This window comes from Centruroides vittatus, unplaced genomic scaffold, assembly GCF_030686945.1.
Source record: "Centruroides vittatus isolate TY-2023 unplaced genomic scaffold, ASM3068694v2 contig_18, whole genome shotgun sequence".
NCBI classification, from domain to species: domain Eukaryota; kingdom Metazoa; phylum Arthropoda; class Arachnida; order Scorpiones; family Buthidae; genus Centruroides; species Centruroides vittatus.
In genome coordinates, this window is record NW_027121101.1 from 3,704,876 (window position 1) to 3,730,144 (window position 25,269).

General features: G+C 28.8%; 2 protein-coding genes across 2 annotated transcripts in view; one reads left to right on the top strand and one right to left on the bottom strand.

The window, feature by feature from the left end:
- Window positions 1-318: 318 nt before the first annotated feature.
- LOC136969584 (inositol-tetrakisphosphate 1-kinase-like) lies at window positions 319-21,150 on the top strand. The gene is made up of 10 exons (XM_067263808.1): window positions 319-611; window positions 8,803-8,827; window positions 17,109-17,234; window positions 17,311-17,428; window positions 17,499-17,594; window positions 17,663-17,706; window positions 17,773-17,932; window positions 18,006-18,073; window positions 18,150-18,318; window positions 18,400-21,150. The coding sequence occupies exons 1-10, from the start codon at window positions 526-528 to the stop codon at window positions 18,942-18,944; spliced, it is 1,437 nt and encodes a 478-aa protein (XP_067119909.1). The 5' UTR covers window positions 319-525; the 3' UTR covers window positions 18,945-21,150.
- The window catches only part of scat (VPS54 subunit of GARP complex scat), a 61,755-nt gene continuing 56,025 nt past the window's right edge, over window positions 19,540-25,269 (bottom strand). The window contains exons 22-24 of the mRNA XM_067264020.1: window positions 20,258-20,338; window positions 19,983-20,185; window positions 19,540-19,910 (exon numbers count right to left, since the gene is read on the bottom strand). Coding sequence (XP_067120121.1) covers window positions 19,808-19,910; window positions 19,983-20,185; window positions 20,258-20,338 — 387 coding nt within the window. The 3' untranslated portion in view covers window positions 19,540-19,807. The remainder of the gene's footprint in view (window positions 19,911-19,982; window positions 20,186-20,257; window positions 20,339-25,269) is intronic.

Below are 25,269 nucleotides of genomic sequence, written 5' to 3' on the forward strand. Positions count from 1 at the left end.
CATCCCATTGATAGCATATTACGAAACCAGAAGATTACAAACGTTCTAAAATATAGTACTTGAACCAATTCACGAATATTGCCAAGGACATAGGAACTGGAAACGATGACGAAAGCACGGATTACATAATTGAGAATAATTCTTACAATTTCGTCGTTGCAAAATTTAAACAATTAAATTTCTATTAAGAAACTTTTCGCGTTTATTTAATTTTTCTCTCCTAAAATAAAAAATAAAAAAGAAAAAATTCCGGGATTGAAATAGTAGCTAGGTGACGTCACCGTCAATTCCTATGACGTCACGTCCGGTTGGGTCTCGCGCCGTTTCCCGGCATTCGCGGACGACATTCGCACGTTGGTTAGATATGGCTTCGGTTGTCACAAATGGCAACAAAACACACGTCCGAATTAATAACGAGAAAGTCAGCTGTTAAGTGATCGAAAAAAGAACGATCTGTAACTGTTACATTAATAGATTTAATATAATAATTAAATTTTTGTTTGAGAATTTACGATAATTGTCACGATGGAACCGATTCGACGTATTGGTTATTGGTGGAGCGAAAAGAAGAGTAGAAAGTTTAACATGCCCGAATTTACTAGGATATTCAGGTGAGATTCTTATTTCGTTTCTTTTAAAATGCTTTATTTATTTAAGAAAATTTTTTGTTGCCTTGGGTAAAAGAAATTTGCGTATTTGACTCGACTAAACGATAAAGTTGTGTATTTGTATTCGCTTTATGTTGTCGAGTGGAATGACCCGAAACCGTTGTTTTTTCTCTTAACAAATTAAACTGTACGGTTTGAAAATTTATTTAGACGTGTAGCCGCATTGTCTGAAAGTAAAGTAACAACTCCATGGGTTCATATTGTAAGACGAGACTCGCCCTGTTCCGTTTTGGGTCAAACATTATGTTGAAATGGTCAACCACGCCTTCGTTCTTTGGAATTTTTGCTTCGTTTCTTTCGTTTTTCTCATTTTTCTATTTAAATTTTTACTTATAATCGACGATAATATCGCCTATTCACACCATCTGTTAAGAATTTTCTCTTATATTTCTAAAAATTCTTATTGGTGTAGTTAAAAGACGATAACGTTTTAAAAACAAGAAAAATGATACGTACGGCCATAATTTAAATATGGAAATTAATCCGAGCTTCTAATTAACGTAATCATGTTTTGAACTATTCCCCCCTTTTTTTAAATTATTATAATCCAATTAAAATAGCAACAAATATTACAGTTTGGGTTTTTCGATACATTAGACTAAACAAGGAATATATTTTAAACTCAATATGCAATTTATAATATAGGCTAGGCTGGTTTTTCATTCTATAGACCTTGGATAATTTATTGGCCTAGTTCTTATATATTCTGCAGTCTTATTGCTTGTGACATCAATGTAAATTTATATTGTCTTTCTACATTTTTAAAACTAACTGGCATCCGCTCCAAATATATAAATGGTTTTCTCCGGATTTAGCTTAAAATATTAAGCAATGCGTAAATATTTTATTTGGCCGATACGAGCTCGATAGAATATAATTAATGTATGCATTCTTACGAAAATAAATGATACTTAATGATTTTCTATCCCGTCTAATAAAAATTAGTATTGAGTTAATTGATACCGTATACAATTTTTATATATTTAATTTGCTTATTGGCAATACCACGGATAAACTTTATTCTTTCTAAACGTATTAGTCGTTCTTGAGAAAATGTACGCGAAAAGTTCTACGTTTAACTTTTTCCCGAAAGTTCGGTTTGTATTTCGAAGTATCCGGATTAAAATTATGTTGTTCATTTGTAACGAATAACGACGTAGACATTTTAATTAGTTAATACTTTTGAAACGAAATATTTTGTCCTCGTATAAATAAATAAAAAATAATAATGTGTCTACTTTTTATAATAATTTATATCTTGAAAACACAAATAATTTACAAAGAAGGAATTAATGTATATCCACTTTTTTCCTATAGAATAAAATTTTAACGATAAGCTTCCTTTGTTCGTATGTAGTACCGTCAAAAAAAATTGTTGTTAATAATAAACTAGGTTGTAAATTATATAATTTGATTAACAAATGGAATGATTTCTTTTTTAATAAATAGTTAGGTCAGACTATTTTAAATTAGTTATCTCATGTTTAAAGTTTGGATCAATTAAAAATCTCATTAAAATTTTTTTAAAGTGAAGTTTTAAAATCTGTGCACTGTAACATGAACAATAGAAATTTTATGAAAATTAATAAATAGGAATGTTAAGATGATTAAGCAATGTTTACAGGAAATAAACTATTCCTGTGATACCTTTTTATCTTCCAGGAAAAACTATTAAAATATTAAAATATCCTTTTACTACATAAATCTAACCTATATAAAAACAGTCTCAAACTACTTTTTGAAAATATCCAGCACAGTAATATATCAAAATCCATAGATATGGATGTCTTTTAAGAAAAAAAAACCTAATCTAAACCTTAATAATTTGATCTGTAACTATTTCATTTATGAAGTCTTTATTACAAAAAATACAAATAATAATAATAATAAATATCTCTACTGCTGATGATTAAATTTTTAAAATTTAAATAAGATCGAGCGTTTTAATTCTGATTTGATTATAACCGATATTCTAATTAAGTCATTTATTTGTGGTTTTTATTATAAATTGATATTCTGAATAAAATATATGCAGATAAATATTTAACTTCTGTGTTGATAAATATTGGACTGCTTTATATCACAAGATCAGAGTAATTTAATTTAGAAAAAAAATTTTGTAATTATGATATTACATACTTTTTATGGTTATTAAAACTTCATCTGCTTTATAAAACTTGAAATTATTGATATTTACAGATGTAAAAATGTATATGGCAAAAACCTGAAAAATATACACTGTGTTTTAGCTAAAGTGTGTAAGTTTTAAATGGATAAAAACAAGTACAGGTGTACTTTGCATTCGACAAAATCGTCGCAGTTTTATTTCTGAAAATTTATTAAGGTGTGGAATATTCTAGGAAAAACAGGATGTTTTGAATTAGTACTTGTATCTAATGCTAAAGCAAAAATAGTTACATAATTGTCACATAAAAATATATTGCTGTTCTAAATCATCATCTCTTGATAATGCTTTTAATTCTGGATATTAATTCTTTACAAAGTGCAGAATTGTTAATAATTTTCTACATAAACTAATTTTATTATTAATCAGCAAATAATTTAGGAACTAATATTTTGTATGTAAACAATGATCTAATAGATCTGATGTATGTTGTAGTAGTTATTCAAGAGAAACAGCCATACTTGGTTGAGTCACCCTGAATAAAAGTTAGTAACAGATTCCAAACAATTCATTATTACTATTATTATTCTCTCTTCAGGCGTATCCTATGTTATTTGACAAAAACTGAAATAATTACAAAATTGTTATCGTTGTTTTTAATTTTTATTTAAATAAAAATCAACTTTCTATCGTGTTTGAGATATTCCTAGATAAATATTTGAATCTAAACATTATTTGTAAATTGAGGTCATTTAATATTTTATTGGTTTTAACTAAATTAATAATAATGTGACAAAATTTTTTAATTGTATAACTTTCATAATCAAAAAAGTAGTTAGTTACAAATGAACCATATTCTGTGCATCATGAATATGTAGTAGCCTAGCAATAAACAATTATGCTGGATAATTAAAATTCATCTTGCAGAGTCAAAGAAAAGGGAACAAACGTAGCAAATTTTACATAATTATAATAGATAAATGTAATGATTGTTATTTTATTTAAATAAAACATGTAAAACTGAAGATGATTAAGATCTTTAATGAAATTGAGAAACTTGTTACTGTGTGTTTAAATTACTATAACTCAACCTAAACTATAAAAGTTTAAAATTATTTATTAATTAGAAATATCTTGAGGATTCTTTTCCATTTTCATTAGATTCTCATACATTTGTTCATTAACAAGTACAGAGAGTGCATTTATCAATTATAAAGATATTAATTTCAATTTTTTGGTATTGTTTCAGTATATATTTAATATTTTTAAAGAAGCAAATAGTACTAAAATAATAATTTATTTACTTTTTGATATTAACATATTTTTAAACTGAAAATAACCCAAAATAACTAAGATACTTGTATCTTACATCACTTACAAGAACATATTTTGCAGTGGATGAAAGGTGATCCACAAATGAATCAATAAAAAGAAGTAGCTGTTTACATTTAAGTTTACAAATGAGGCTGTTTATAATTCAGAAACTAACAGGTCAATATAAAATTCTAAGTACTGGATGATCTGTTTTGCAATATTGATACTTCTGTATTAGTAATTACTTTTAATACTAATTTACTATTAATTACTGTCATTTTTGGCAATATGTATCATAGTTTTATGTGATTTTATGTACTTTTAAAGATTATTAATGAAGTATTTTGTTTCTGCCTTAACGACGTTATTAGATTTTTATAAAAAAGAATGAGATCACTGATATAATATTTTCGTGTCGTCTTAAATGCAGATTATTTTTCTTTCTGGATGCAAATAAGAAATTGGAGCTTTTACTTCTGAGTTTAGGTTATAGAAATTAGTTTATTGGAACAAATATAGTTTAATGTTGTTACTGTAAATATGACACTTAACAGGCTTACCCTATTTTTGGTTATTAAAATTGTTAGTAACACACTTTTTTTAAATTAGCTTTAAATATATCTTTATCTATACACCGGTTGATACGAGGAGGGACTTAATAATTAAATTTTACATGTAAAGTTATTTATTTACCGATATTTAATTTTATACTAATTTTTTTTTATTGAGAACAATGAATTAATAAAGTTTAGCAATTTTTCAAAAAATTTAAATATAAAAGAAATTGAACATTATTTTTTGTAAAGGATGATTAATTTAGTTATGTATTTTCAATGAAAATCACATGCATATGAGAATTAAAAATATGATGACAAAGTTATTTTATTACTAGATTAGTTATGCAATATAATACTGTTACATTAAAATAAGTATTACTGTATAAATAAGCATTTAACGTCTACCTGCTTACTGTTTTCATTGCCTTCATTGACAGTTCTGTTTTAAACTCTTATAAAATTCCTATTTATGCATTTTTCACTTGAAATAATATTTGAGACTTGCATTGATAATTTCTTGCCAACCTTGAAAATTTCTTGCTGGTGTGAATCGTTTCAAACAGAAATGTTTTTCTAATTACTTTTTTTTACCCCACTTCCTGTCCTGTTACTATTTTTAATATGTGTATTTCATATGTATTAATTGAAATCTTATTGTAAATCCAACATACTATTGAAAATAAGTTTTGATTTTCATTGATATAAATTAAGCTAGGGAAATTATTTAATATTGCCAAATATCAAATTATTTTACTGTTATTTTTCAAACTGTAATAGTTGAAATAGTTTTCTAAGTATTAGACATGCATTTGTTTTAATTAGTTATTATTGTATTTACAATTATTCAAATTATGGAATTGTTACTTGTATAAATTTTTCTATAAATATTTTAATTTCTTTAAAATTCTATAAAATTACAATTAACATTTTATGTTCTTGTAATAACAAAAAAAAAATTTTCTCAAACTTTATTTGAATGTGTAGAATATAATTACCTAATATTAAATATATCTTCTATTTTTCTGTAATATGATAACAAGTATGTCTATCTGCAAAGTATCATTTCAGTGCAGGATAAACTACATTATATTGTTAAAAATTTCATTCTTCCAAGAATATGTTAAACTTATTTTATGTAAAATATTTTTTGAGAAGAGATTGGTCTAACATTACATTCATTGTTTAAATTTTAGATAATTCTGTTATTACTCAGAAGTGAAAAAAAATTGTTAAAAGTGTATGTGTAATTATCATGTTGATGGATTATGTTTTATTTACTTGATATTGCTGCCTAATACTAAGCAGAAGCAAGGGCAAGTCATAACTATGGAAAAATGATTGCTACAGTTACACTCTTCTCATGTATATCTAGAGTATTTAAGAATTTCCTACATAGTAGTAGTGGTAAGAGATTGATTAACTATGAGTAAAAAGCTTTTATTATAAAATTTAAAATAGTTAAACAAAATATAAAACCAAATCTTTATGCTGATCATTATGTTAATATTTTGTCTTAATGCTAGTCTTTGTATTTGTACTCTATTTGCACCAATTTATAACAAACAAAACTCATTGTCCTATTTTGAACTATCGAGTGATTGTAACTAAAGTATCCCTATTCAACACTGTCTAGGGATATATTTATCAGTCCAAATACAACCGAATTGGTATGGTGATATTTCAAAACTTGCGGAAGACATTTCTCAGTATGATAACTCACCACTATGGCATTTTTTGTACTGCAAGCAACAAAAAAGTAGTTCTTTTGCAGAAGCATGCATGTGTCAGCCAAGTTTTGGTTATGAAAGTAACCACAACTGTTAAATGTCATTCTTATCAGCTACAGCAGCTATCATCTTGCCAGAATGTGCATTTCTTATAAAACTGTAAAACTGTTTTTATGAAAATTACAATGCACGACTTTACTTTGAGGATGATGATGATGTAAGAATTTCAGCTGAGGACCATCTATAAGCTCTTAAAAGAGTGCTTGCTTGAAGAACTAGATGTCTGGGATTCAATCCAGTTGAGGGTACAAACTTATAATTTCATGAGTCATTGAAGATGTTACCACAGCTGTTGTTAGACTGTCAATGAATAATAATGCAGACTCCAGCAGTATCATTGGTAGTTGGATATACCTTATGGCACAGTGTGGAAGGTATTCAGAAAGTTCATACATTGTTATCCATGTAAGATAAGCCACAACTAGCATAGCAGTTAAATTAATATGCCTCAATGTCCTCTATTTATTATAATCTTATTTCGTCCACTAGTACGTATCTATTAACAGGACTTATTAAACTGGCTTTAAGGATACAGCAACTCAGTTTCACAGATTAGAAAATTGTTGTCTTATTTAATTTACCTGGTATTGCCAGCGCCTCTCCGCTGGCAATACCAGGTAAATTAAATAAGACAACAATTTTCTAATCTGTGAAACTGAGTTGCTGTATCCTTAAAGCCAGTTTAATAAGTCCTGTTAATAGATACGTACTAGTGGACGAAATAAGATTATAGCATAGCAGTTGTTTGCTGCCAACAAGGAAATGAAACTGATCTTTGCATTGACCTTTCTTGTCAGGATGGAAGAGGATGTGATGTGCCGTGAAATATCCTGCAGCATGACAAGGCCAGGTTTCACCTCAGTGGAATAGTAAATACCTATAAGTGTTGTATTTGGGCATGTTTTCCAGTAGATTCCATTGTACTTGCCTAAAAGTTTGATGTGAATTTACAGCCATATATGTTCTTAAACCATTTTTCTTTGAAGAAGTAGTCCCAATAGGCTTGTGTCATGCTTTATGATAGCCAGAGATATCGAGAGATTCTTAGCACTTGTCATATCCCAACTGTAACAGCCAGAATGGCCTTGAGTCAACCATTTTCATGCGATATGGTGGTAGTTCCACATATTGGATGCTGTATATAGCAATTTCTGTGGCAACATTTCACTGATAACCGACACTACCTCCTCGATCTTTAACCACCAAAATTTTAGCATCAATGCCCCTTATATACAAGTTACCATGCCAAATTTCATTACTTAATCAATATCCCATTCTGAGATATTAAACAAAATTAGACAACTGATTAGTCATGTGTTTCCTACACCTAGCCATCTTGTTCTCTGAATCTTAATCTATATAATTTTTGGTTGTATGGGTATTTAAAAAGTATGGTTTATTGAGGACATATTACAAATTTAGTAACCTTGAAAGACAATATCACACTATGTGAGAATCACAGCAGATCATTTATGGTTAGCCGTCAAACGCACTTTAATTATAATTATCCAGGATATTATTCATATAATTTGGCAAGTAGTTCTGATTGTTGGAATGTCTGACCTACAATTTTAATTTATTTATTAAATCTATCTGTTTACATTAGCTAGAATAAACTGTAATTAGTAATTCTACTTTTTGCTATGTTCGTACAATCAGTATTATTTAAGAATTTAAGTATCAGTATTTACACACACTTTCTGATTGTAGATGGAATATTCATACAAGCAGAGATCTATCAAAATTAGAACAGGAGTGTAGATTCATCTTTCAAAATTTAAGATTTATAAATTTATAAGAAATTATAATTTGGAGCAGATCAAATATTGCCAATAAATGCAGTTTGATCGTAACAAATGCTTTAGTTTACAATGTTTTATCATAATTTAGCTATTTTGAATTCAATTAAGGATATTTTTAGAGTAATTTATTACCGAATATAAACTTTTATTTGTGTTTTTAATTGCTAAATTTCTGCTAATTTTGAATTTGTTCTCATAAATTTAAAGAATAGTTACTTTCTTAAACTGCAGTAAAAAACAGAAAATTTTAATAAGAAAATCAATTAGATTATGTAATAAGAATTTTAATAGTCCATAATGTATTATATTATCAATAGAAATATCTGCATATCAGGAATTCTGTATTATTGATAAAGATAATGAATAAGTGGATTAATAAAATTTTAGTGATGGTAAGAATGTATTAGCTTTAAGTATTATGAATACTTTAATACAAGCGTAGATTAATAAATCAATACTAATATTTAATGTCCTAAATTTAATTTTTATACTATTTTGTAATATTAGTAAAGGAAAGTATTATTTTAATAAAAAAAATTTATTTTATAGGTCTGCTGGACTTAAATTAATCAAGGTAAGAATATACGTTATAAAACATTAGCTTAAGTGAAAATTAGATAAATAACAATTTATTACAATAAATTAAATTAACAAAATAACTATAAAAAATCACTCAAAAATGAAATTGTATATGTTTTGTAATTATTTATATATTGTTTATTTAAACATGAACTAAATGACATTAAAATTTTATTATTTAAAAATAACAATTTCTTATATATTATTGAAAAGTTATTTTGAATCATTTCTATTAATACTTGTACAATTATATTTTCAATAGTTTCAAAAGTAATGCTACAATGAACATTTTGAATTGTGCATTATCTTAAAATTGAATACAAAATATTTCATTGTATTGTGTGTGTAAGGGTGTAAATAACATATTGCATATTTTATTACTAACCAAAGCCAATGCAGGAAATGTATTGAGTTGTACAATACACATACATTTTAAAATTTTCGAACGGTATTCCGACGGTTTCGTAAAGATACGCATACATGCATACATGCATGTACATTGTGGGACGTGTGTGTCTGGTAGGAAAATAGTGTAATTTTTGAACAGTTTATTAGAAACAAGTTGTGTTTGAGAGTTTGATAAGAGAGGAATGGTTTGTGCATGTTGTACATTGTACATGTATCAAAACAATAAACATTGTATTTGGTCCCAGATAGATAGCTCTGGATGCACAGGAAAAGACTAGAGGTGGTATCAGATGGTCCTCATAGAGCCCCAAAACCTATTTAAACCTCTTAGACTTTGCACTATGGGGGGGGGCAACTAAAGATTTGTCTCTTAAACGGAGAACCTTCAAACTCTTCAAGAGTGTATCATAGATTCAATAAAAGGAATTTCAAGTGGTCAGACACCTGTACTATTGATCAATTTTATGAACACCTCCAGAATTTGATTGTATCTGAAAGTAAATATTTTGAAAATTGTATTTTGTAGTCTATTTATTACTTAGTTGCATTCGTACTTTTTAAATGATTTAATTTTTCTGCCAGCACACACGTATGCCTCATATAGCAGTCTTTTAATGTAATGCTTACAATCTTATAAAGCTCACTTATATAATTTTAATTAAAAAATTGAATTAATAAATTATATCAATATTTCATGAGAATTTAAAAATGTTTTTTTTTTTAAATTATATTATATAAAGAATTTATTTTATTTAATCTACATAAGCTGCTGGCTTGCATGAATTCTTTAATATTATGTCACTCTACTTGTATGAACCATCTAAATAAAGTGGATGAATTGTTATGTATTTAAGTTATAAGTAAATTTAATAAATTAACCCAGTCTCAATCAATTAATAAATAAAGAAATGTTATAAAAACAAAAAAAAATGTAATAGACATGAAGCAGATTTTGAACAAACAACTACGTTGGCAATTTTGCTGAATAATGATTTACTGAACTGATTTGAATTTAAAATTTAGTTGTTGTTCTTTAAAAACATTTTCTTTAATTTTTTTTTCTATTCTGGGTATTAATACTATTTTAATCTGAAAAGTCAGCATGATATAAATTTCTACAACATTCCAGTGAAGCAAAAAATTCATATATTAAAATACTTGAAATTGGCATAAGACTGCAAAAGAAGTCTTACGTGATTATATTATTAAAGATGTTAGTCTAAATAAAATTATATTTAATAACTATATTTGGAGAATCTTTGTAAATATAAGGTTTCAAAGTACTTTTTATAATATCTAATTCTAAATTTACAATGGCAAAAATAGATCAACACATTATCTTTTATATCGGTATTCACAAAAATCATTTTGTCACTAATGATGATTCTTTTATTGGAATAAAATTTTATTATTATGGCAAATATCAATTTCAAAATTCTTTTGATTAGTTTTAATTTAATTTTCATAAGTTAACAGTGACGAACGTTGTGCTAATTCTGATGTGATCATTTATTAATTTTAACAATTAATTTAATAAATAATTTACATAAGAAATCAAAAAATATTCCCCAAATTAAAATTTGCTATTTCCCTGTAATTAATTTAGAATTTTCCTTAATATTAAGATTAAAAAATAACATTTTATATCATAGGTTAGTGAAAGAATACTTCAAATTTTGTGTTATTAAAATTTTTACCCTCCAGCAGTACAAATATTATGAAATTAACAAATCTTTATATTAAAATTCTTTTAGAAAGTCAAAGAAAATTGCAAAGAAAGTCAATAAAATACATATTTATTTTATTTAAAAGTATTTCACTTGTTTGTTTTGATTAATTCTTTAACATGCAGGTAATTTATGATGCTAATTATTAAATATATTAATGGAGTATTTCTGAAAAGGTTTACATTTTTAATTGTTACTTATAAAGACAGAAAAAATTTTAGTAATTATTAAAAAGTTAAGATCATAAGTGTGTTTCTCTCACACACTTTCTTTCTCCCATCAAATTAACATTGCCTTGCAAAACAAAATATAAAGCTGAAAAGCATTAGCATATAATAAACTGTGCTTACATTATAATATATTGGGTTGTTCGGAAAGTTTGTAGCGATTTTTGATAGCCGACAGTTGAGACACCGATTGACGCAAAAATGATTAGAATTGTACAAACCAATGAATATTACGATAAATGACCTTGAGACGCGTCCGTTACAAAAAAACCGTTAAGATTATTCAAATAGCGTTTAATTTAGCTCATTGCAAAAATGGATGCGAACAACGTGCATTATCGACACTTGTTTCTTTTCTTTTTTCGTAAAGGCAAAAATGCTGTACAAACAGCAAAAAAGATATGTGATGTTTATGGTGGGAGTGCTGTATCAGAATCAACTGTTCGAAAGTGGTTTGCAAAATTTAAAACGGGTAATTTCAGCCTTGAAGATGCTCCTCGCTCAGGAAGACCTCCTGTTATTGAAGAGGACCAAATCAAAGCATTATTGGATGAAAACCCTCATTACACAACTCGAGAGATTGCAGACATAGTGAAGTCATCAAACAGTACTGTATTTCAACATCTAAAGAAGCTCGGATATGTGAATCGTTATGACATTTGGATACCTCACGACTTAACGGAAAAAAACTTACTGGATCGCATCTCCATTTGTGATTCTCTTGAAAGACAAAATGAAAATGATCTTTTTCTGAAGCGTTTAGTGACAGGTGATGAAAAGTGGATCATTTATAACAACATCAGCCGAAAACGATCGTGGGGTAAGAAAAATGAATCACCATTAAAAACTCCAAAGGCCGGTCTTCATCCAAAGAAGGTCATGCTCACTGTCTGGTGGGATTGGAAAGGAATCCTGTACTACGAGCTGCTTCCACAGAATCAAACAATTGATTCTGATAAGTATTGTTCCCAATTGGATAAGCTGAACATGGCAATTAAAGAAAAACGTCCGGAACTGGCCAATAGAAAAGGCATTGTATTTCACCAAGATAATGCCAGACCTCACACGTCTTTACGAACAGGCCAAAAATTATTGGAACTAGGCTGGGATGTTTTACCCCACCCCCCTTACTCACCCGACCTTGCCCCGTCGGACTACCATTTGTTCCGTTCTCTACAAAATTCCCTTCATGATAAAAACTTTGATACTTTGGAAGCTTGCAAAAACCACGTGGATCAGTTTTTCGCGGAAAAAACTGGAAAGTTCTACGAAAAGGGTATCATGAAGCTGCCCCATAGATGGCAACACGTCATTAAAAGCAATGGTGCATACATAATGGAATAAAAGTATATTTTTAGTATTAAAACAATTTCTTTTATTTCTCTTAAAAATCGCTACGAACTTTCCAAACAACCCAATAATAATTAAACATGATAGGAAATATCATAAATTAAAAATAATTCCATTAGTTTATAAAAATTTAATAAACTGATCACTTTATGATGGTGCGATAGTGATGCACAGGCTGTATGTCATTTAAACTTTGAATTTTGATCCATTCCCACACTAGAAAGATGCTGTGCAATACTTTCTATTGATGCCAGGCAACGGCAGCATCCGCCCACCATAGGTAACTGCCTCTGAGGTTCGAGGTTTAGTAATTATTTATCCGGGTTTGTATCCCATTTAAAATTGGACCGACCGAGATGATGAACTTTAGTGGAGTAAATTTTATAAGGAGTATTTAAAAGGAAAATGTAGTGGACCAATCTCAGAAATATATCCTGAAGAAAACCATTTGCAGAAGAATTTGATGCTATCAACATCATTTTACACAAGAATTCAGTCTGAACATGATTTTGTGTATACAAAGATGTATAAATGCACAAGATCATTAGTTTCAGCATCTTCTGTATGTTTAGATGATGATAGATCCTAACAAGTGTCATTTGCCTAAATTCATTTGTAGTTTCTAGTGAGTGGGATTGATTTTACATGGGATACCCTGTATTATGTAATTTAAAATTTGAGATCTTAGAATTTTATATGGAACTTGTATTAATAGCAGTTAAATAAATAACATATTCACAGTAATTATTTATTTATGATTAATAACTACTGTCATTGAATTTCATATATATAATCTCCATATTCAATTTTCTAATGAATCTGTTATAAGCTGAAAATATGGTATGTAGCTATTTTAAGTCAAGAAGCATCTGTATTATATACAGTCAAACCTGTTTTTATGCGCTCTTTTTATGTGCGATTTTTATTTGTGCGATTTTTTTAATGCGAATTTTTAATTTGTGCGGTATAGTTGGCGACTAGTCTCGTGCGATTCGTCATGTCTTACGTTGACTTATTATAGCTAAATAAACTTATTATAGCATAAATGCACTTATTATACTAATATTATTGCATGAATATGCGAAAAATGAAATAATTTACTTTTTAAGTCAACAAAACACCACCTGGACAAAAATATGTAAAACAGACGATAGACCAGACGATGCAGTCAAGTGCTGACATCTGTTGTCAATAAATTCTATTTCGTACGGTTTTGAGTTATTTTCTATGTGAGACTTTTTTTATGCGGTCCCTGTTGACCGCATAAAAAAAAATATTTTTTAATTGTGTTGCGAAAACTATTATTTACAGCCATTCGTGAAGTTTCGTGAGATTTTTTTTAATGCGTTTTTTTTAATGCGGTCCCTATCCCCCGCATAAAAACAGGTTTGACTGTAATTGATTTTTTTTTTCTTTAAAAATTTTAATTACTGAATTTATATGATGTGTTATGAATAATAAAACGTAACTTTTTTCTGAATGATTTTTTTGTATTTTATAGAAAATAACCACCACTGTTCTCTAATTTATTCTTTATAACAAATCATGTACAGTAAAATGTATTGTTAGAGAAGTTAAGTTCTTACATTGTTTTTCTATTGAGAACATTATGTAATTGAATTTTTTTATTATATTATTATAGTTTTGTTATTGTTATGCTTCTAATTTTATTCTTTCGTTTATACGTATAAAATATCAATTCAAAAATTATTGATAATTGATTTTTTTAAAAGCAATATACACTTGACACCAAAAATTACATAACTAATAAAAGAAACACTGTCTTTCGACATTAAATACTTTAATAACTTCATACAAGTAATCATGCTACTACTATTGACACTGTATCAATGTCATCTTCAGGCAAAGAAGAATGTATATGAAACATAGTTATAACATTTTTTTTTTAACTTTTTGACATACTAAAAAGAACACATTTAAAATTCTTTCACATCATTAAAGTTTTTCTAATGTGTCAAAGTTATAAAAAAAGTTTTTAAAAAGTACAATGTTCCATATATGCTCTTCACTTGAAGATGACATTGATAGTGTTGAAAATACTAGCATGGCACTGCTTTTATGAAGTTATTAAAATACTGTACATAAGAGACATTAGTAGTTGTGTAATTATTTTGCTGTATAAGCAATTAATTGGAAAACGATAATACAGATGTAATAACAATAACATGACTGTTATAGTCTATTTATCGTAACTTGGCACCTACTGTAAACAAACTAAGGCACACCTCCCTTTGTTTGGTTTACACCCACGTCAGTCAATTAGAAACCGCGTTGCATCTCATCCGTCCACGGATAATAGTTCTTCGTTATTTATAAAATCATTAATGAAATACTAGTTACTTAGCAGTGATTATAAATGTAATTACTGTATTTCATATTTGTTAAATTGTTATTGTAATGAATATTTGCACATTCTGAATCACTAAAAATAAACTTTTTCTGGTTGTGCGCACTATAATGTCTTGGTTTCATTTTCCATTCATTACAATAACTATCATTATTTCAAACTGTACGTTATCGAATTACAAAAATGGAAAACTTGAATGTAAATACCATTAAACATCAAACAAGGAAAATCGCTGAGCAGCTCGGATAAACGAATAGTATTAAATTTGTTTAATTCTCTAACTGAAACAAATCCAGAAGTCTGTGTGAAGGACATAGTGAAAATGATAGCAAAGACCACAGGAATATCAGAAAGGAGCATTTACAGAATTTGCAAAGAATATTTTACTAACGGTAAAGTAATAACTCCTTCAAAAACCCGTAAGCGTACTCAACTTGTTGACAAATATGATGAATTCACAAAATGTGCCATTAGAGGTAAAAAGTACACAATTTTTATTTTTTAAATGAATTACCATTGGTAGATAAGGTATTACAGGCTGTTAATGATGATCCAGATTTACCAGACTTTACTCGATCCACAATATATAATTTGTTAAAATTACTTAATTTTAAATATACAAACAGTAATAAAAATATGGTCTCTTTCAATTAATCTACTATCATTTAATGGCAAAGACAATATCTATGAAAAATAAGAGAAATGCATTCTTTAGACCGTAAGATTTACTATTTGGACAAAATGTGAATTAATGCAGACCATACCAAGAATAAAGTATGGAAGGATTGTTCAATTACGTCATATCGCAAAGCTTTTATGTCTGGACGATCTACTGGATTAAAAAATCATTCTGGAAAGAGAAAATGAATAGTTCTTGTTCATATAGGCAGTAATATAGGTTTCCTTAATAGTGGTTTATATGAATTTGAATCAAAGTCAACAAAAGATTACCACAAAGAAATTAATGGCAATAATTTCAAAAAATGGTTTGAAAAAATATTATTGAAATTAGAAAGTAATGCTGTTGTGGTCATGGACAATGCTCCATATCACTCAGCTAAAATTGAGGTGGTTTCTAATTGTAGTTGGAAAAAAGCTGACATAATTTCTTAGTTGGAAAAAATAGGGTGTGTCATAATGACAAAATGTTAAAAATAGAACTTTTGGATATTGTTAAAAAAGGAAAACACAAATACGATAAATATATTATTGACAAAATGGCCAAAGAAATAGGTGTTGATGTGTTACGTTTACATCCATATCATTGTAATTTAAATCATATTGAATTGATATGGGCATATATGAAAGGTTACATCGCACGTCACAATACAACATTCAAACTGTCGGATGTGCAAATTTTAATGAATAAAGCTATCGAACAAATAACTGAAGAACGACAGAGAAAATGTAACGAACATATAGAAAAAGAACAGTGAATGCGGGAACTTGACGAGATTTCGGAAACTGTTGTAGAAAAACTAATTATTCGGTCGAACACAAGTAGTGACGAAGGCGAGATAAAAGATTACTTTGAGCAACTATCTTCTGATACAGATGATTAATAAGGTAAAGTTTACACTATAATTATTTTTAAAAATTTTTAGTTATATAAATATCACATAGATAAATTCATACATTACAGTAACGTTTTCCTTTAGAGGTTTGCATATGATTTTTAAGGATTGCCGGAGAATTTTTTTTGTTTTGTTTTATATCTATTTAATGAAATAGTTGTGTAGATAAAAATTCTGAAGTATGTTCAACTACACAATTATAAATGTTTTGTGTAAGTCTTAATAATATATATTTAATAATAATTTTTGACAAACAATATTTAAACGATGGAAATAATTTAAACGGTTACGTAAAAATGTTGAAGTAGGCTATAATAAGTTTTCTAAGTGTTATCTCGGTAATTTTTAAATTGTTGTGACCACTCTGACCTACTTTAACACGTGCAGTGAAAGGGGCTTAACTGGTCAACACGTGTCTAGCCACTTCCGATTGTGATTTGACCAATGAAAATCTCTGGCAGATTAATACGACAAAATCTTTGTTTACAATAGGTGCCAAGTTACGACAAATAAATTAAAAACTACACGAAATAAATATGAACTATAGTCTATTTCAATTAAAATACAATGCATAATACTTATTTAGGTATTCTGATTTATAAAGAACTTATTTAAATATTAGATTGATTTGGAAAAACCTTTGGAAGATCAAGGTCCTTTCACTGCTATCATTCACAAGTTATCCGACGTGACCGTGAGAGCAGACCGTGGCGACGAAGCAGCAAAACAAGCATATTCTGCATTTAAGGTAACAAAAAAGAGAGTTTTGTAGCAATGGTCAAAAGAATTACTTTGTCTGTCGTAACTATTGTAATTTACTTTAGAAATACATCGGCCAACATCGCAACATCATTATGATCGATCCATTACAAAATGTTGAAAAACTTCTGTATAGATACTGTCAATATAAGCTCATTGAAGAATGTGAATTGGGCAAAGCAGGTATGTACATTCTTATTTCATGATGATTTTTATTAAGAAAATTTTATTAATTAAGTATTTATTATTACAGATGGTGTATTTACACCAGCATTTGCAGAATTAACATCAACTGATATCCAAGAAAATATTAAAAAGTTAAAAGCAGCAGGTGTTGAGTATCCCTTTGGTAATATAATTTTCAATGTCTGTTATACATAAAAATTAATTGGGCAATAATAAATACTATCTTTTTAGTCTGTAAACCATCTTTGGCACATGGTTTAAGTTATGCACATCAAGTAAGTACTTGATCTTTTGTAGTATATTTGTGTTATATATTTCTATATAATTTTATTATATTATAGATGTCTATTATTTTTGGAGAACATGGACTAAAAGATATTACCCCACCTTGTGTTGCCCAAACATTTATTATTCATAATGCTATCTTATACAAATTATTTGTAATTGGCTCTAATTATTTTGTTATTGAAAGACCTTCTCTAAAGAATTTCACTGCTGGAAGTACGTATTTAAATTTGTTAAAAATTATTATTGTTGCTATTAAAATGATTTATTAATTATTAAACTGTCTTAGATTATCCAACAATCCATTTCAACAGCCACGATATTTCTAAACCACACTCTGCTTCTTCTTTAACCGAGGTGATTATCAAACTAAATTAGCCATTAGTAAGATGAGAGAACTACATTGTATCTCATACTAATGATTTTTTTTCAGCTTGATTCGGTCGATGAGGATTGTCCTATTATCAAACCAGATAAAGAATGCCTTGATCGTATTGTAGATATTGCACGACAGAAAATTGGATTGAATTTACTTGGAATCGACGTTATTGTCGATAACAGGACTGGAAGATATGCAATAATTGATATGAATGCATTTCCAGGTAACTTTTTCTTATAGAATTTAATTACATCCATTAATTTACAGCTATAATTTTAATTCTAAAATTGCTCCGAACAAACAGGTTACGATGGCGTCGATAATTTCCTCGATCTTCTTTGTGATTTAACACTCACAGAAATCAGGAGGTTGCAGCCATCAAACAAAGAAATTAATGGAATTATAGAACATACTAACCATTCTTTTTCTTCTGGGACCTACAAGGGATATCAGCTTTCGATATCTCCTGTCGATCATTCCACAGAAACCAAGCTATATGATGTGAATGAAATTGCATATGGCATTTCTCCAACAGCACATAATCTAATGTATCAGTTGGAACAAACAGGACATATGTCCCTCCCATTAGCCGATTATCCTAATATATTTGATACCTCAATTGTGCCTGAGAATATTAAATGGAATCAGTCTATAGATCCTACAATAAATTCCCTGTCTGTAGAAAAGTTGTTGACTCCTATAGACAGCAGTCAAGAAGATTCGGGAATTGATACATCAGATTCCTGCGACGAAAAGAAAAATAAAGTGGTACCGCCAAGGATAACAAAACGTCAACATTCCCGTGGCCACGCCACAATTACTGCCAGTCCCACATCTAAGGAATCGTAAAAGAATTTTTTTGTCAATTTATTTTTAACAGCCATAATTGTTGGCAGGTTTTATATGTGGACTTGTTAAAAAAAAATAATTATGCTTTATATAAAATTATTATGGAACCAACATATACTAAATTATATAGATGTGTGGCCGAACTTATGATGTGGATTCTGGTGTTCTTTACTATATCATGGAATTATTTATTTCATATTAAAATTTCTTTTTTTAAAATGTGAACAAAATTTGCTTTGTGTAATCTTTTTTAGACTTAATATTTTAAAAAGTTATTTTATTACTAAATTGTAAATTTATTTACATGTTTTAAATTCTAGTTGACGACCAAAAAAAAAAGCCAAATTTATATACAGTTTTACACATCATTGTTCATAAATTTATTTCCATAAAGGTTGTGATGAACATGTTATATACTGTATGGCATTAATTCAAAAAAATCTACATCACAATTTTGTCTTGTGCATCTTGTAATGCTCTATGATGAATTATATTGTTGGAATCTTTTTTAAAAACTGTATATCAATGTATTGTCTGTATTTAAATTGTTTCTTGTATAGTATTGATAAATTTGTAATAGAATTTTAGAAGTGTATTCAATTTCTGCAATACCTGCAGAACAATTATTCACAATTTATTTCCTTGAAATGGTACATAGGCACTGCAGATATCAAAAGTACATCTGTTAATAAAAAATATTTCATTTTAATACATTTAGAGATCTTGCAACAATAAAAATTGGGAATGGTTGAATCTGCAGCAAGTGTGCATAAAGCACCATTAATTCTTTATAAATAAAAATTTTTACATTAAATCACATATTTACACACAAACATGCTTAGTTGGGACTAACAAAACAAATGTCACCTTGCTGGCCACAAATCTTCCATATTAATATTTCCATGTTGCATTACATTTAACAATTTTAGACTTTCCATATAAAATGTAAGTTCTTGGGTTACTAAACTACAAGTAAATATTTACAGGTTAATACCAATCGAATTTAAAGTTTAAACAATAAAGAAAAAAATTGCTAACCCGTGTTGCGGTCCTCCGTCGTTATTCACATGCAACTGTGCCAGATGGGACCGGAGTTTAGTTTTAAAATCTGCATGTATCTGAGTAAATAAGTCTTGCAAAAATTCCAAAGGCAACAGATCAGACACTGCTTCGTGAAATTTTGTTAGTTGCTTTGAAATAGAACGAAAGCAGGAGGAAGGTACTGGTGCTTTTACTTCCCACTAAAAATAAAAGATTTATTACAATCTCAATTATCTTATTATAAGAATATCAGAGGAGAAAAAACTTCATACCTTTGCCAACTGACTTTCAAACATACTTCCAATAATTGTTACAAGCTTGTTTGATAATTCATTGATATGATTATTATAATCCTAAATAAAAAACAATGATGTTGTAGGAAACTTTAAGATAGTTAAATAACATGAACACAAAAAAAATAATTGCCTTAATGTTTCAACCTACTTTAGAATGATGACAATATATTTATTTACTTGAAGAACACTATTAATATAAAATTTATTATTAAAAACTAATTTTTACAGTTTGTTTGTGAAAGAGAGAATAGTGCACTTGACAGAATATAAATTTACATATTTTTGTACAGTCCATTATTAATATATCTAATTATTGCTATCATGACTATGCAAATATTGAAATTAACCTGTCAAGTTTTTTCCATTGTCAAAAATTATGAAATAAGAGCTTGGAAACAATAAGGCTTTTTCTTTACAAAAATCAAGAAACTAATGAATCTATTTGAAAAATCCTCAAGACTATCATTAAAATATATATTAACATAATATTTTAGCCTCTAATGTATTGGTCTTAAACCATCTTGAAAATAAAGAAATACATTAATTACAACCTAATCAAAATGAATTTTGTTTCAGTTTCCCTTTGTCAGCTTATAAAACATTTATCTTATTCCATGTTCTATTCATAACTTGACAAAAGTACTTTTAAATTATTCTATTAATTTCAACTTATTACTATTTCCTGTTCTACATCAAATGACACATCTTATCACTATATGGCCCTATCTGTGTATGTAAATATCCTGCTTATGATTATTGTACTTGATATCTTTATAAGATGCTAAAGCCATTTGTAAAGATACAAAGTACAAATTGCATTCATTTTTTAATCATATTTTGTAGAAGTATAAATAAAAATTTATAATGAATTTCATTGTTTTGTGTCTTATTAAAAACAAAATTACATCTAAACTAATCTTAAGAAAAGTTTATGTATTTTATCATTCAAATTGTAAAACAAACTTTTTTCTGTTGTTTGTTTGACTGATTTCAAACTGTCACTTTTTAGATGAAGATTCTACACTGCAAATTTCTTATTTTAATTATAAATACTTCTTCAATTAAAGTGGATTTTGAGCAGCATATTTTTAGTTTTATTGTACAAACTCTGAACTGAGATATCTTCTTTTTTGAAGTTACTTGAAACGTTGCTACATACTATATATAATATACTGTATAAAAATAATGGGAGTTTGTTTATAGATTCAAGCATGGTTCCTGTTTTCAACTGAAAACTAGAGTTGTCAGCCTACTGCTCTTGGGGACCCTGTATTGAGCCTGGGCAGGTTGAAAAATCCCAGGAATTTTTATGGAGTGGCCCATCCTGAATATGTCTGAGCCCCATCTTTGACTGCCCAGTTCCCCATTGTGGACCTAATCAAACCCATAATGGGCTTGGAAGAAAACTATTATTATCCACAGACAAAAAGAATAAAGAAAATAAAAATAACAAAACAAGAGAATAGGATGTACCATATTTACTCAAATAGTTTAAATGGTATCTTATAGAAAGTAAGGTTTATCTTATATGTTAACTCATCGACTTTTTCACAAAAAAAAAACTAACTCAAGACAAACGTGTCAACAGAATTGGTTCAGTTGGTATAAATTTGCTCATCAGTTAGTGTTATATAACTTACTTTATTGTGCAATATCTTCCATGGTATCAAAGTCAGAAATTTTATGTTCCATGTTAGGCTCTTATGAATCAACACTGGATTTGATGCTCACATCCTCCCACATGCAAGCATCCTCCATATCATTTAAAGCATCGGAAATACAAAATTTTTTGAACAAGTGCTGCAGGATTTTTTATGGGATTCAAGTACTTACAATATAATAGACTAAGATATTTGCTATTAACTCAATTTTATGAGGTCAACTTATCAATATTGGTCTAACAAATTCATTAAAATGACAGTGTAATTAGTGGAAATAAGATGCATGCCATTAGAGTTTGCTAGTTAGATTTGATGTAATACCACCATAAGAAGAACCCTATTTTCAGAGATACTAAAACCTGAAAAAAGTGCATCTTACATTCAAGTAAATACAGTAACAAATTTTTTTGTAAAAAAAGGCTGGCGGATATTACAATTTAATAAAGTAAAAATTGCATTACAGATACTAGTCGTATCTTGCTTGCTTGCCATAGCCTGTTTTACATATTTGTGCAGAGTTGTAGCCTACAAAGAAAGGTCATCTCTTCAGTGAAGAATGGTTGTTCCAGGTGATTGGATATGGCGAGCAAGCAAGATACAACTAGCATTTGTAATGCAATTTTTACTTTATTAAAATAAAAACAGTAACAAATTGATTGAAATCAATACCTAGGCAATTTGAGATGTCAAAAAAATTGACGGATGCCAAATTAGCATTTGGAATTCGAAAGAATATAATAGATTAAGAAATAATACATCATGGCATCTCACTGTATTTACCAAAGCAAAAAGCCAATACAGGTATCTCATCATTAATGCAGTTAATCCCTCAATGCTACCATGTATATCAAATTCACATTAATCAAATATGATATCTATGTTAAGTAAAGACAGCTGGTAAAGCCATGTTAATTAAAACTTCTGAATTTAATGTTTCTAAAATCCTAAAACTCCTGCTTTTGTATAAGATGCACTTTAAATTTAATTTATTGTACAGAGTGAATATATTTCATGGCTTACAATAAACTGTCAAGCCAATAATAATAATTATTTATTATATTTTTAGATTAATTTATTTATACCTAAGGGCTCATAAACAATTCAACTTAGCAGGCTAAGGAAAGTAATATGCATTATTCTCAACTATAAAAGTATACTATAAACTTTAAATCAGTAAACATTAACTGATGATTATGGAGTGAAATGTTATGTACTTAATCTTAAAAAGTGTAACTTTTAATTTTAAAATAGATAACAAACAGTTACTAGTAAGATTAAAACAATCATATTATTCATAAGCATAAAATACTGTTGCCGATATAAAAATGTAACAAAGATAAAAATAACAAGCTCTTAACATGATATTTACTTAAACATTTGAGCAGATCTTTAGATATTTTTCCTTACATCTTAATCAATACATAATTTTGTATAATTATATAGAAAACTAAGTTTGAATTATACTAATAATTAGTGTTGCAACGAATAGTATATTCGGCCTCAGGCCAAATACCAAATATTCAGCCAGGAGTGTGGCTGAATAGCCAAATATTCAACCAAACTATTCGGCTTGATTAACACACATACAAAAATTGGCGCACAAATCGCATTATGGCAAGGACTCTTCTCTCTATTGGCCCACTGTCACTATGCTTTGCCAATCGCGTTAATTCTTGACAGTTGTAGTTGTAGACAAGAGCGTCATAGCAGTATGTGATAAATGATGATATCAAATATGGATAACAATGAAACGACCTACATGTGTAAATAACGGAAAAAGAATAGAGAAGGACCACAAAGTGAAAATAAATAAGAAATTAAGTTGATAACATAATCAAACAAGTCAAGGCAGCTTATTGGCATGAAATTCGTGGCCATCAATGCCAAATAATTGTTCTCATAGACTTTGGAAAGCTGAATGCTTGTAATGAAAGTCACTTAGCGTGAAAGCCTGGGGCCGTTCAGACTACCAAGCTGTCTCAAATCTGTGAAATCATAACTGTGACTTATACCGACATCCTGTCTGTCTCTTTTCTCTGTTAACATCAGGCTATGAGTCACGTAATTTTAAAATGGGAAATCTATGACGGAAAAGTGACAAATTGAAAGTATCGTGCACGCATATTATGATGTATGCATAAGCATACGTGGACTAGAGCGATAGAGGGAAGAGCAAAGACAAGCACTTAAAAAGGATAGGTAGGGTCAGACCCTCAGATGTGCGACAATTCTTGAGCGAATAGGTGTGTACGTGTGCTGATCTTTGTAATTATAAATTATGAATACATGTGACTAATATTTTGCTTTTTATTTTGTGTAGGTTATAAGTTTATAAATAAATACAAGGTGCATCTGAAAAGTTTGGTGAATGGTCCCATAGTTGAATAACCATGCTGGTTAGGATGTTGCGCTCACACAGACATAGTGAGAGACTTGCCAACTAGTGCCCCCCAGCGTCAAAATCACGACAGTTAAACAGAAGTGTGCACAGCAAACAATGCAATGCAGTCAGTGTGAGAAGGAGTGCCACTGTGAAATGGAGCAACGTGTGAACATTACTTCCTCGCTACACGCCAGGTGACAGTTCTTCAACACTCTTCATATTCTCCAGATCTGGCACCTGCAGATTTCTTCTTGTTCCCCGCCTGAAAGGCCTACGCTTTTCCGACATTCAGCAGATCCAACGGTGCTTCGTGCAATACCAAAAAAAGTGTTTGCTCACAGCTTCCAGCAGCTGTACAACCGATGTCAAATGTGTGTTGTTGCTAATGGCGTTTACTTTGAATGCCAGTAAAGGTATTTTGTTTGTATCTCTTGTTTCCTTTATTTTATGAGACCATTCACTGAACTTTTCAGACACACCTTGTATGAACAAACAACACTAACCCGATAATAATAGTATTTAGATTTAATGTTAATTTACTGTGTTTTTGTTATTTCTTACTCCTGTTTTTAGGTATTCGGTATTTGGCCAAATACCAAATAGTAACCGAATATTCGTTGCATCACTACTAATAATCAAATGAATTAACTATTGGCTAGAACTTGGCTAATTAATTATAGATATGTAATTTGAAATAAAGATAAGCAGTAATGACAACAATTAGCAATAAATTAATTAATTTGGACTAAATATTGATCCAAAATAAAATTTAGATCCACAGCTTCTGCTTATCATGCAAATGCATGGCCAATTATGCTATTCAGACATTCGTCCAATCTTTGCTTTCAGACTAATTAATACACAAGATATTGTTACCATAGATAGTTTTTCTAGACAGATGAACTATATGAATTGAAAATGACAACTCCAAAATTGTAGCAACA